The 14,871-nt window shown below is 35.7% G+C and overlaps 1 protein-coding gene across 1 annotated transcript in view; it reads right to left on the reverse strand.

Annotated features, from left to right (window-relative positions):
• LOC150100483 (mitochondrial intermediate peptidase) overlaps positions 1 to 14,871 on the reverse strand; it is a 225,233-nt gene that overhangs the window by 161,457 nt on the left and 48,905 nt on the right. The window contains exons 4-6 of the mRNA XM_090402664.1: positions 12,916 to 13,063; positions 10,919 to 11,037; positions 1,634 to 1,697 (exon numbers count right to left, since the gene is read on the reverse strand). Coding sequence (XP_090258790.1) covers positions 1,634 to 1,697; positions 10,919 to 11,037; positions 12,916 to 13,063 — 331 coding nt within the window. The remainder of the gene's footprint in view (positions 1 to 1,633; positions 1,698 to 10,918; positions 11,038 to 12,915; positions 13,064 to 14,871) is intronic.

A 14,871-nucleotide genomic window follows, 5' to 3' on the forward strand; every position in this document is an offset into this window, starting at 1 on the left:
TTAATTTTATTTTAGCAAGGAAGTGGTCACTACCTATTTCATATCCTCTGTGAACTCTAACATCTAAAGAGAACTTTGATGTCTTTTCATTTAGGATAAAGTGATCTAATATCGATTTCCATCCTCTTGCTGCCCAAATATATTTATGTATATCTTTATGTTTATAGAAAGAATTCATTATTTTAAAGTTATTATAAACTACAAAGTAAGTCAATTTTTTACCATTCCTGTTTAGAGTATGTTCTCCATATATTCCTATATTATTATTAATTTTCATGTTTCCAATTCTTGCATTTAAGTCTCCTATTAATATTTCATAATCATTTTTATTTAATTTATTATATATATTTTGTAACTGATTATAGAATTGAATATTTTCATTTTCTCTTCCCCAGAAGAAGGAAGAGAAAATGATCCAGAATGGAAAAGGTAAAAAATATAAGCCTATTATTGTTAAATAGCCTCTATCTATTTTTATTCTAGCTTTTATTATTCGTTCATTCCATTATTTATAACATTTTAACTGTTTTGAAAGAGAATTATTAATCCAAATCATAACACCTACTTGTGCTATTTGGTCTCTGTCAAGTCCACGACATATAAATTAAAATTTTCAGTTCTCATGGTTCCTTTTTTAATTTCTTTTTTTGTTTCAGTGATTACTGCTATTTGAAAATTTCTTTCATTTAATATTTGGTCTAATTCTATTTCTTTATATGCTATTCCTCTAATGTTCCAGTTTTCTATATGTATTATATTTTGTTGTTTCCATTTTACCTTTTCCATTCAGGGTCATTTTCCATAGATTCATTTCGATTACCTTTCTCTGTTGGCTTAAAGTAGATTAATGTTCTCCATGTCAGGTGACTAGCCTGGCAATGGATAGTCCAGTGGTTGGGCTGCTACCTTAAGGCTTCTGAACTAGCCTTCTTCCAAATTTAAACACATAGGAGGAATAGGGTATATTGAAGGGGAAAGAGTAGATTATAGAGGGGACATAGATATAGGCCAGAAATGGAAAGCCCCACAGTTCTTCGAGTACTTCAATAGCATATGGGTCATAAAATAAGAAGAGTTGGCTGATAAGCCTTACAGGAAAGATTAGAGTGAGCAGATCTTCCTCAAAGTAGAGGATAGATCCAGCTAGGGGACCACAGGAGTGCCCCTTCTCTTTACAATCAAGATAATTGCCCCTTGTGGCCCTGTTGGTCCACGATTCCTTATTCGATATATTCGGACTACCCCAACATATCTGGTGGGCTCCCCTATCTGCCACACAGGGGACGTGCTCTCTAGAGGTTTCAGATAATGCAAAAGAGTGTTATACATACATATATATATATATATATATATATATTTTTTTTTTTTTTCCCCTAACATTAAGTGTAATTCTGTGTTACTCTTACTATTTCTGCTTACATTTCAATATGAATATTGAAATGTAAGCAGAAAAAAAGGAGTATATGGAGTATAAAATTAAGGAATATACTGAGTAAGGATTCTCTGACAAGAAATGTATTTGATGAAAATATGACAAAATCATGTTTTCCAGATTCTGAGATGATTCTAAAACAAATTTACTACAAGTTTCACATTACACAAAATGTGTGAAAAAAATATAGTTGCAACTCACCAATTCATTATCTGAATCTGCAAAAAGACTAGTAACCAGTACACTTTCTCCTTCTGATGTAAAGCTGAATTTAAAAAAGAAAAAGGTATTAAAATAAATAGTAAAAGTCCATTGTAGCTAGCTTATGATATATTTGTTGTAACATGCTTTAAACATTGCATCCTTTGTTTTAACAACAAACTGTAAACTGTATAAAAATATTTACAAAGTATCATTTGTTTTATTATTATCTAGACATCTGTATGGAGTCCTAAGACCTAGTCCACTCATCCACCAATCTCCAAATAAAAAATCTAACTAAATTAACTGTTGCTAGGGATGCACATACTGTAACTTAACTCAGTGTAATTTATACATGAATGCTTGCAAATGCCTGTACCTAAACAATTAGGATAGTATTTCATTTATTTTAATATACAGATCCCATGATTAAACAACAGATGATTTTAATGAGGAGATACAAGGATTATTGAAAATTTTCAAAAGTGATAGTTTACCTAGGAGATGTAAACAGACTTGCTTAAAAACACCAGAGAAATGGATGCATATATGAACAATATGCATAATCTGGGCTTCAGATAAGTATGTTTACAACAAACTAGGAAAGTGGAACATGAGAGCATATCTACTGATTATGTCTTTATTACAACATTCTACCATCACAGTCATAATATGTTTTCTGTAGGAGTATCATTATTATGATACTACTACAGAAAACAAAATAGTAGCAAAACAATTAATTACAGAAAATATGACAAATATACACAGAGCCTTAAACTCCATTAATCCTCACATGAACAAATGAATGCCATTAAACTCATAGGAAATTTGCAAGCTTACTCTGCCAAAAAAGTGCTAAGAAATAGAGACCTGCTAATCCACTATGCCTTTTATTCTGTTATAGGGTGTAGGTGAGGCAATTTAAGCCTTATTAACATTTGGAGACTGAGGGGGGAGGGGCTCAATCTCCACGAGTAGCCAATCACTAATTATAAACAGTATCAGCATCCAGTGAAGAGATGACTGTCAAGTGCAGCCATCTTGTGGTCCCTAATACTATATTTATTATCTGAAATAGTGTGGGTTCTACATTCGATTTTCTTGAAATAGATATTTTAAAGAGAAAAAAATAAAAGTATCATTTGTTTTATTATTATCTAGACATCTGTATGGAGTCCTAAGACCTAGTCCATTAACTCAATTAACAGGAAAAAAAAGCAAAATTAAGAACCATATTATTAAGAAAATTGCTTACTATAGAAATCAGGGGAAGCCTAACTTATGGTTCCAATCTTATTAGTAAACAGATAGCAAGCAGTAATAATAAATCAACATCTTGAGCAAATACTAACTCTTCAAAATGCTGGTGTTTCTTGAGCCTCAGTTTCAAGGCTTGAGAAACAACAAGAAAGACAGCTCTCAGAACTGAGACCTAACTTATCTGTGATCTTCATAAACAAATGGATCTGAATATCTAAATCAGCTATAAGTTTTCTTCTTGGGCATGTTGCTCAAGAAGAAAACTATGCTTTTCTACAAGAATAGATAGTTCATGTGAAATGTGGCCTTGCATTGTCATACAAAATGTGCAAAACTCAATCTCCATTTTTAAGTCTTCTTTCAGGAAGAATCCTAGAAATGGAAAATGAGAATATGACATATTTTAGTCTGGCTTACAAATGATACAAATGTGGAAATTATTACATCAAAGTACTCTGTCCATGGTTATGCATGCATCATGTACAGAACTCTAGAAATGACTTTCATAAACACAGTATTTAAACTGATTTAACTTATAAATTACTAATTACTAATTATATGAAGAGCCAAAGGCTTCAATTCGGCTGCATGAACTTATTTAAGTTAAGGGATATTACATCCCATATTGTTTCTTAGCCGAATAAGAAACTCAAAGAGTTTCTATATTCGGCATGAAACTCTTTGAGTTTCTTATTCAGCTAAGAAACAATATGGGATGATTTAACTTATTTTTTATTAACTGACAGTTAGGTTAGAAATAAAACAGTTAATCCAAGACCAATGTCCAAAGATAATTGGAATAAGTGAAACTTGGTTGTCTGAGGAGGATGTGATGGCAGGAATAGAAATAGGATATCTAATTTTCTATAAGGATAGAAATGTGAAAAGAGGAGGGAGAGTGCTGTTAATGATTGCAGATGAATTGTGTCCATAAAGTGTGGAAGTTGATAGTGTGTGCACTATCAACTTCCACAAAGTACAAATAAACAGATTTGTATATCTGATAGTATGCTGTTATAGGAAAGGAAATGCAGAGAATACTAATTGTGATATGTTTAAGCAAATTAGTTAGGCATGTAAAGAGAAGGTGATCCTGATGGGAGACTTTAATTACAGGAATATAGAATGAAAGGAGGAGATAGTGTATGAGAAAAAGGAGAGTGAGTTTGTGGAATTTCTGAGAGGTAAGTATCTTAAGCAGCATGTGACTGAAGCAACTAGAGGCTTTAATGTCTTGGATTTGGTCATAACTTCACAAGATGAAGCTGTTAATGAGGTGCTGACACTGCTGTTGGTTGGTGAAAGTAATCATGTGCTTGTTTGGGAAGCAACGAAACAAGAAAAGGTTACTGCCAAAAATGGATATATGTGGAAATATAAAGTGGGTGATTATAGGAAGCTTTGTAGTTAGTTAGCACCAGTAAGTTGGGCACTGCTGTTGGTTGGTGAGAGTAATCATGTGCTTGTTTGGGAAGCAATGAAACAAGAAAAGGTTACTGCCAAAAATGGATATATGTGGAAATATAAAGCAGGTGATTATAGGAAACTTTGTAGTTAGTTAGCATCAGTAAGTTGGGCAGTAAATAGAGTAAGAGTGAAATGGATGAACAGTGAAATCAAGCACATTTTGCTGAAAAAGAAAGTGTTATAGAGGAGGTACAAGACCATTGGTGGTGATAAAGTGCAGGCTAGAAAGGTGACGAGCATGGTAAAGAAAGAAAAGATGCAGTATGAGAGGAGATTGGCTGGTCAGGCCAAGTCAACTAAACGGAATTTTTTCCACTTTTTGGCAAGTAAGAGAAAGAATAATTATGGCAGGCTGACACTGGTGGATAGTCAGGCAGCAGAATCACATATAGTGGAATTACTAAATGAACACTTCATCAGCATATATCATGCTGATTTAAATGATGAAGTGCAATATATAGAAGGGAGGCAAGTATTAGGAGAATTGGAAGTGAAAGAATCAGAGGTGTATCACATGTTGGTTGGTTAAATGTTAATAAGGCTGTGGGAATGGACGACATATTGCCATGTATTCTTAAGGTGTACCAAAATAGTACCACAAGCATGGTTCTAGGACAGAAGTCTCCAATTATAGACCAGTCTGTATAACTGCAGTTATGGTCAAGGTGATGAAGAGAGTGGTTAGGAATAGAATAGAGGATTGTGTTGATGGACATAGCAATCTTTATGATGGTCAGCATGGATTTGTAAAGGATAGGGCCCGGTTTAGCAATTTACTTGCATTTTATGATAAGGTAACAAGTGTGTGTTAGACAAGGGAGAATCATATAGTGTGATATTCTTGCACTTTAAAAAAGCATTTGATAGATTACCATGTGATAATCTACCACATAGATTACCATATGATACAAGCTGCAGAGGATAAGAATAGATAGTGTATTGGTTAGATGGATTGGAGATTGGCTTTCAGAATGATGCCAGCAGGTTGTGTATGATGGAACAGTGTCTCATAAAAGGAGAGTAACCAGTGGCATGCCCCAGGGTTCTGTTCTTGGGCCCCTTCTGTTTAACTTGTTTGTAAACAATATATCATGTTGACTATCTGGAGATCTTTAGTTGTTTGCTGATGATGCAAAGTTAGGGATAATTATAAGTAGCACTGCTGATGTTAATTTTATTCAGGAAGATTTGAATAGACTTTTGACTTGGACAAAGGAATGAGGTTGTAGTTTTAATATCATTAAGTGCAAGGTGTTGATATTAAAAGTTTTGAAATTGGCAATCTTGCCAATTTCAATGGTGCTGTACTGCAAGAAGTGGATGAGATTAGAGATTTGGAAGTGATGGTTGACAGTAGACTGACGTTTAAAGAGATACTGCTAATGTTGCATCATAGTGCAGAGTTTGGTGGATAGGAGGAAAAGAGGTGATATGACAGAGCATTTAAGTTAGTGAGAGGATTTTATTGGATTAATCCAGATGAGATTATAAAAAGAGGAGGTGTGAGGAGAAAAACCAGAGGTCATCCCTGGAAGTTATGTAAGAGTGTGGTAAAGAGGGGGTGTGAGGAGTAGATTTTTTACATGGAAAATTGTCTGTGAATGGAACACATTACCCGAATGTGTTGTTAATGCAAGGAGTGTTAAGATTTTAAGATTTGGTATGATAAATATGTTGTCAGTTGAATGTACCTCCCATGATGGGTCTGCCGACTCCATGGAGGATGGAATAATAATAATAATAATAATAACAATGATACAATAGATGAGTTGCATCTGAACCCGAAGGTCATAAGCGTTTGAAGACGTTGCTGTTTTCTGAGCAAGTCGAAGTATTTGGGCAGGGAATCTAGAATTGATAAGGTTGAGAATAGGAGGGAGAGGATTATGTAAAAAACGTGTTTCAGGTGATCATGTATTGTGAATAACCTGGATAATACAGTGCATTAAAATCAGTTTGGGGCTATTGAAATATGGAAATTGCTGAAAAGTATATAAAGTGTGAGGTAGTATGAGAACTAAAGGGAGATCTACAGTTCTTGTATACTAATACAAGAAGCATTAGTCAGTGCAATCTTGCCAAAAGTTATAGGTATCAGTGAAACTTGGCTGACAGCAGTAGATGTAGTTACCAGAATTGAATGTGATGGGTATAGGTTTTTCAGGGAGGATAGAAAAGAGGAGGAGGAGGGGGGGGGGGTAGTTCAACTATCATCACCAATGATAGTTCTTCAACTATCACTGCTGATGATAGTTGAAGAACTGCAGCCAGATAAGCAGGATGTCAAGAGGAGAGGTGTGTGAATGTTATTTTGCTTGAGGCAATGTGGTGCGAAATAGTGATCAATGGAACAAAATATACAGCTGACTGCTGCTGTAGGCTGGGGGGGGGGGATACAAGGAGTAATGTGAAGACATGCACCAGAAATTAGTGCGATGAGTGTAGGTCGAGTAATTATTACGGGGAATTTTAACTACAATGATATCAACTGGAGAGAGGAAAGATCACGTGAGCTCTGGTAAGGTCCCTAGGGAGCGGAAGGTGATTAAATAGTTCCTTTGCATAAAGGAGGCTCTAAGGCTGCAGTAGACAATTACACGCCAATCACCATCTCAAGAATGGTGCAAAAGTAATGGATAAATTGGTTAAAGAGAAAATTCAAGAATGGATAAGAATAGGATACTCTATGGGGGGGGGGCAACATGTTTTGTTAAAGGTCAGCCTTAGTAATTTATTAACTTTTTATAACAGAGTGACAGCTGAGTTGGACAAGGGAAATGGCTACACAGTGATACTGCATGGCCATTTTGCTATGGTGTTTGACAGGATACTCCCTGGAATACTGTTATGCAAAGTGGAACTAATGGGGATGGATATTAAACTGGTAACGTGGCTGATGGAGAGATAGCAAAAAAGAAGTGTATGGAGAAGCAGAGTTCAGGATGAAGCAGGTGACCAGTAGTGTGCTGCAAGGCTCTGTGCTAGGACCATTATTGTTCAATTTGTACATAAATGATATAGGAAATGGTTTGAAGATTGAAGGGAAATATTCAGTTGTTTGCTGTTGATCTAAACTTCAGTAATGTAATAATTAATCAAGCTGATGTAAAGAGCTTCCAGGATGATTTAAATAAGCTGCCTGTATGGGCAAAAGAAAATGGACAACAGTTTAATTTGGGAAAATTAAAAAGTTATGTATTTTGGGATTAAAAGATTACAAGTTGTGTACCACATTGATGGAATTGTATTCCAGAAAACTGCTGAGGCTAGGGACTTGGGGGAAATGATATTGCTAAGGTAGCTCATAGGATTACTTAGTTATTGAAGAACATGCTAACATGCAGAGATAAAGAAATTATTAAGCCTCTTTACATACCCACATCTGCTGGATTAATGTACTCAGGTGTAGTTGCCTGGATTCCTTGGAGATGAGAAAGTGACAGAGAAGATTCAGAGTCAAATGACAAGTTGGTGAGTGATCTGAGGAATGCTCCTTATGTTGATAGATTGAGTTTGTGGGTTGCAGAAGTTAGCTGATAGGCAGAGAAGATGGAATATGATAGAAACATGCAAGTTTCTAAAAGGGTTTTAGAGGATTGATGCAGAGGAAATATTTTCAGGCAGTTGGCTAATGTTGTAAGAACAAGAGAGATCATCTCTGAAAATTAAGTGCTGTTTAACAAGGGAAGGTTGGTTCTGGTTTTTTTTTAATTTTTTTTTTTATATTGCTCCTGCCCACGAAAGGTTATTATCAAACCTGTAGTACATTTTGTACCATGGATAAGCTAAGTATTTTCTTCTATTTTTCTAACGTTTTTTTTGTATTTTAAATCAAAGAAGGAAGGATTTTCTTCTTTTTTTTACACTTTTGAAATGTATTTCGTACATAATCTGCCTAGAGATCAAACATAGAACTTCCTTAAGCCACTTCTGGCATCCAGTAGGCAGGGCAATGCACCAGGCAATGAAATTCATTTTGGGAGATGAATTGTAACACATCTATCTTAAATCTACACGCGTTCTAATTCCAATTACGAATCACTCACTCTAATATAATAAAAAAAAAAGTTCTCAACACCAGAAACCACCTTAGTCAATTATTTTTGAACCCTTTCCAACATCTCATCATCCTTTTGAAAAACTGGTGACTAAATCTGTGCACAGTAATCTACATTTGAGGTCAAATCAAAGCCTTATAGAGAGGAACCATAACATCCTTACTCCTACATGTCAGTGTTCTCTGCATTATTGCCATAATATGATATGCTGTCCTCAAAATTTTAGCAAAATTCTGAGGACAGCACACTAACAGCCCAGATCCCTCAAAACTAATACACCTGCTCTAAGATATCTCCCCATCAATCTTATACTCCACATCTCATCTGTACTTTTCCACTTCTGGGATATCGTGTCCACCCCATACACAACTTGCTGATATTTATCAGACATTCCTCCAATCCAGTGCACTACGAGGGTGGTTTGAAAAGACCTCGGCCTTAGATGGCAACACTATCAGCATGATTTTTTTTTTCCTAAGTTCGTACATCTGTCATAAGCATCCATGTGAAATTGCAAGTCTTTCTATCAAGTAGTTTGTTTTATACAGCTGTAAGTGTTGTCTGTATCCCTTGAAATGGATAAAATTGAGTATCATGCGGTTATAAAATTCTTTGTAAAAGAAGTTTTAACAACAAAAGAAATTCATTCAAAGTTCATAAAAGTTTATGGGCACTCTTCTCCTTCATTTTCGACAATTAAGAAATGGGCTGCCAAGTTTAAATGTGGCAGTACCAGCCTTGAAGATGATCCACATGAAGGATGTCCAAAAAGTGTAACACCACCAGAAATAATTGATCAAGTGCATGATATGGTATTGGATGACCAGCGAGTCACAGTGCATGAAATTGCTGAGACTATAGGCATTTCAAAAGAATGTAGGACATATTTTGCATTAAGAATTGCAAATGAAAAAGCTTTGCACAGGATGGGTGCTGCGCTTGCTCGCAGCAGATCAAAACTGCACTTGCATGAAAATCTCTGAACAGTGCTTGGAGCATTTTAACAAGAATAAAACCGATTTTGTACATCGATTTATTACTATGAATGAGACTTGGATTCACCATTATACACCAGAATCCAAACAGTGGACAGAAGACAGTTGTTCAGTGCCAAAGTCAGTTCCATTAGCAGAAAAGGTCATGGCATAGGTGTTTTGGGATGCTAGAGGCATATTGTTTATTATCTTGAAAAGGGTAAAACAATAACTGGGGAATATTATTCCGATCTTTTAACCAAACTAGATGAAAAAGTTTGTGAGAAAAGACCCAGTTTGCAGAAGAAAAAAATCATCTTTCATCAGGACAACGCACCTGCCCACATGGGTGTTTTAGCAATGGGAAAATTAAGGGATCTGCACTATGAATTGTTGGAACATCCACCCCATTCCCCAGATTTGGCTCCCTCTGACTTCTATCTCTTCCCAAAATTAAAACTCTTCCTTGCTGGTCAGCGTTTTTCTTCGAATCAAGAGGTAATTGCAGCTGTAGAGGGGCATTTTGCAGATCATACTGACTTCACATCATCCTTAGTATCCCATAATGCAAAGCACATGTATATCTATCCTTATGGACAAGTATAATGCTATGCATTATGGGAAGGGCTACTACCCAGACTGGTTTTGACCTTTATTGAGGTCTCATCAGTGGGAGTCAGACCCAGAAGTGACACCAAGGTTGAAGTAATGCAGAAGTCATATTTCCATATATAAGTAGTCAAAAGATGTAACACCTTATTGCTAAAATACTCTAGATTAGAGATAGATGTTGAAGTATACAACTAGCCCAGTCATGAAGTTACTTCATGTGCAAATCATGTTTGCTTACACTTGGATAAAGGATGAAACCAAGAATATAATTTCTTGGCTTCCTTATAGCAAAAACAAGTGAAAAAACTTTCAACATCTATCTCTAATCCAGAGTATTTTAGTAATTGTATATTGGACATAGGAATATGACTTCTGCATTACTTCAACCTTGGTATCAGTTTTGGATATTACTGAAGTAACAATGCCACAAGAAACTGAGCAGAGGCTTTTACTCAACTTGGGCTTTCAATGTCTTCCTCACCCACTCTGTTCTAGAGACCTGGCCCCATCTGACTATTTCCTATTTCCAAATTTAAAGAAACACTTGAAAGGAACAAAATTTACCACAGATGAAGTCATATCTGCAGTTGAGGACTGCTTTGTGCAACAAGGGAGAGACTTTTTTCTCAGAGGATTGCAAATGATGCAGCAGCATTGTAACAAGTGTATAACACTTTGTGGGGAATGAATAACATATAAGTTACATGATTCTATCTCAATTCCTTCATGGTGATTATCACAACTTTTCAGCACACCCTTCTACACTTAATTTTGTGTGGACAGTGATAATGAAAATTATATTAACTTTAAAAAATAACAGAAACTCTTAATACATTAATTGATAAATATATCTAAAAATTAAAGTGATATTAAAGAAGAATCAGAAAAATACAATTTCAAATAAATATAATTACCAATTCCGGATAGTTTCAGGGAGTTGAGACTTTAGAACAGTTCGTGGTTGTAGAGTTCCATTCATGAAGCTTGACCCAATATGCAATATATAATCATTTAAAGTAACTGACAGTTGTCTCTGAAAAAAATGATAACAAAAAATGCATAATAAATATCACGATGAATAGAGATGCAAAGAAAGATAAATGAGAGTAGAGCATGACAGAGCACAAAGAGACAGTACTGCTAGGTTATTTCATGATGGGGGAGAGGAATAAGCCTGTAACACAATCATGATTTCCTGAAGCAAAAAGATTAGTGTTAGTGAGAACTGCTAAATGCAAAGTGAAAAAGTTAATAGTTTTGACAAGTACAAATAATATGTAAAGTGAAAAGTAAAGAATGAGAGAGGTACTCAAAGAAACAAAAGAAGAAAAGTAACTGAAGATTGTGTGTTGCCACATGATGAGAATATATCCGGAGAATACAGGCCATGCCTGAAAATTGGTTGATGCACATATGTGAGAGGGATGATATGCAGTTCTGAGGATGTATGAAGCAAATCTGATAACAGATTTTAGAGAGTGATAGCTTGCATTTGAATAAATTCTGACCAAGTACCTGGAAAAGTGGTATTCATCGAGAGAATTGAAGTGGGTGTGTACACTCTGAATGTAAGTGGGTATGTAAATGATAGAAATCTTAATGAGGAAGTCATATTTAATATTATTTCCCATACACAGATCTCAATTTAGTCTTTTTGTATATAAAACTTGATCCACTCCCCCACACATACAAGAGCTTATGGACCCAAATGAACTACACAAAGTGGAGGGAGGGAAGACCAAGCAGTCAGACAATGGGAACCACTCTCCAGATTCACTAATGAAATCTATAAAAAGAAAAGACTGTTTCTTTTACTTTCATGTGCTGATCTTGTACACATACTGGCCACTGAATTAGAAACTACACGGAAATCAGTGGCTTTTGTATTGGCATGCAACTGCCAATAGTGATCCTCTTCAATTCCCTGCACATAGTTCAGTGAGATATGGGTCAGGAACAGGCTTCATTAAATGGTTCTGTCAATTGCCGAACACAGGAAATTCTGTTTGTCCACACAAGCCTTCTCAGACAATGGCAATCTCATTCCTGACGGACTATCTTAGGACCACATTTATGCCTCTTAGACAAGCAATGTGGGTTATTTTTCCACTGATTAAACACTCTGGATAAACACCCTTTTTTTGAAACCACCTGCTGTTTCTCAAACTGCAGGTGGTTCCTCAAAAGGTTGTTTCTCTTTCCTGAAAACCGCTGTTTTCAAAGTTGTGGCTCCAGCCAGACAGGTACCCACAATAAGCCCTTTATCGAATTCTGAAAGATCCTTTGTTTTTCCCATTTTGATGAGCACTATTGATAATTACTGATCAGCAGCATTCTTAAATAGTTGCCTAGAACATGTAGTGATGCATGTGACCAAATATTTTGCGCACACACTGCATAAATGATGTTTGCGTACATCTGCATGAAGGTTTCTAATTCAGTGGATGGTATGTGTATGTTTATGCCATCAACTGTCGTGAAAGGTTGATATTTTGGAAAACGCACTGAAAAAAAAGTCATTTAAGAAACAAAACAATAAAAGAGCTCTCATAAACTGTTAACATTTAACCATTAGTTTACAACAGGGCTGTCCAACCTTAGGTAATCCGAGGGTCGCATTAAAAAAAAAGCATGTTGGAACAAACAGTGTAAGAACGCTTCTTTGACACATCTAATATTTGAAAAACACGTGGGCATAGGTAAAAACACAAAATAAAATTACCAACTTCGAGATTATTGATTAGTATAAAATTAAAATATCTAATATGCATTCGATTCAAATTTTTATTTTTTTGCTCGTGAAAATCAAAACCCACAGGCAGGGCAGACAAAATCGCACCCCGGGCCACAGGCAGTGCTTTGGACAGCCCTGGTTTACAAGATCAGCAAACGTGATTTAAAAATTTGTTACCTTGGTTTCATCTAAGTGAATTCCACTTTGTTCAAAATCAAATAAAAATAGTTTTGCTACATGATCATCAGTAACATTAGTTGGACAGATATCACCATGCTCCACAACTTCTTTAAGAGCATGATACAAATCTTGATTTGTATTTAATCTGGAAAATAACAGACAAGGAATGTATGAGTTTAATATATTCAAAAACACAATAATATACACTGCTCTCTAATATATATATATATACACAAGAAGCAGATATACCTAGGAAAATAGAGATCAGAAATGAATATGATGTAGATCATATTCAAGTGGTCAGAATTTTAAAGTGTCATGTTAAGGCTGTGAGACTGGATGGAATATCACCATATAGATTAATGGAATGGACGAAGGAGTTAAGAATGCTCCCTAATGTTTTTTTTTTTTTTTTTAAAATATACTAATTCCATACATATGAGGTCGAATGACATATAAGCAAATCACTGCCATGTCTGAGGTGCAGGTGATGACTTAACCAGAAGTTTACTGACTTTTTTTAAAAAATTTATTTTGAAGAGTTGCAGATTGTAGTTTGGAAATATTTCTTGTGGTAGGCTGTTCCAGAGGATAGTGCTAAATGGAATAAAAGAAGGTAGATTCAGTGTGTTTGAAGTTACACGGTAAAGGAGTGTTGAGCAGCTGCTGCTCTCATATTAACATGTGCAACAGAAAGTGGAGGAATGATAGTTGCCAGTTCAGTGGAGCAATGACCATTGAAGTACCTGCAGAATATACAGAACCATAACATTGCATGTGTGAGATAGAGGTTGAAGTGAATCTGTAGAAGAGGGATCATCTATGAGCTGAATCACTCTTCTATGGACAGCAGCAAGAATTTTTTTTAAAGAAGTTTGGGTAAAAATTCTTGAGAGCATATTCTACGCATGAGTGAATTTAGGGTTTCTATATATGTAAGAACTGGTCAGGTGTAAAATAGCATCTTGAATAAAAGAAAATGCCTGGTTTATGGATACTGAGATAGATACTGATGTGATGTGTTTGTGTCAGGAAAGACTTGGGAATTTGGGCCCAAGCAGAGTGATCTGATCTTGTACAGTGATTTGTGTATTACTGAGGGTAAGGGAATATGAGCTGAGATCTCTTTGCAAGGGAAGAGGCAATGCTGTGCTTTGGTGGTTTGGAAGGTGACCAGAACGTACTTTCCCCATTGAAGAACATTATGCAGAGCTAAAATGTTTAAGGCACTAGCTGTAGATGATCTTGATGCTTGGGATATCTGCACAATGCACGATTTGTCAAATGAGTAGGATGAATTGGAGAGTACTATCATCTTCACAGCTGCAGATAGGATCAGTGGTGATTGAGAGTAATTTATATACATGAGAAAGAGGTTAGGTGATAGGAGACAGAATCCTGAGGCACTCCTGCATTGGTCATGAAGCTTGAAGCATCAACCATGACATGCAGTGAACCAGAGAAGTTAAATAACTTCTCTAAAATCTTTACAATTACTCAAAAAAATACTGATAAGTCAATAGTTAGACATGTCAGTCTTTGTACCACCCTTGTGCAATTGGATTATCATACATTCTTACCATTCCTGTGGGATCTATCCTAAACTTGGACTCACGTTATACAAACATGTCGAGGGCTTAGGCAGTTCGGCTGAACATTCCTTTAACACACATGGCTGATATTCCACTGTTCCAACTGCTGAATTTGAAAGTGTCATGTTAAGGCTGTGAGACTGGATGAGATATCACCATATAGATTAATGAAATGCAAGAACTCTAGAACTCCCTTCTCATGAACCTGTATCTCTTCATCCAATGTAGTGGTAGCACTGTACACTATGTTGCATACACCAGGCTAACAGATCTTGGTGAAGTGAAAACTCATTATATGAACTACCTCATCTGGTTATGATACTAGGGCAATGACTGCAGTCAGTAAAGTTATTCTTCTACA

This window comes from Typopeltis vanoorti, chromosome 13 (genome assembly GCF_054136105.1).
Source record: "Typopeltis vanoorti isolate ZY-2024b chromosome 13, IOZ_Tvanoo_1.0, whole genome shotgun sequence".
Classification (NCBI taxonomy): Eukaryota; Metazoa; Arthropoda; class Arachnida; order Uropygi; family Thelyphonidae; genus Typopeltis; species Typopeltis vanoorti.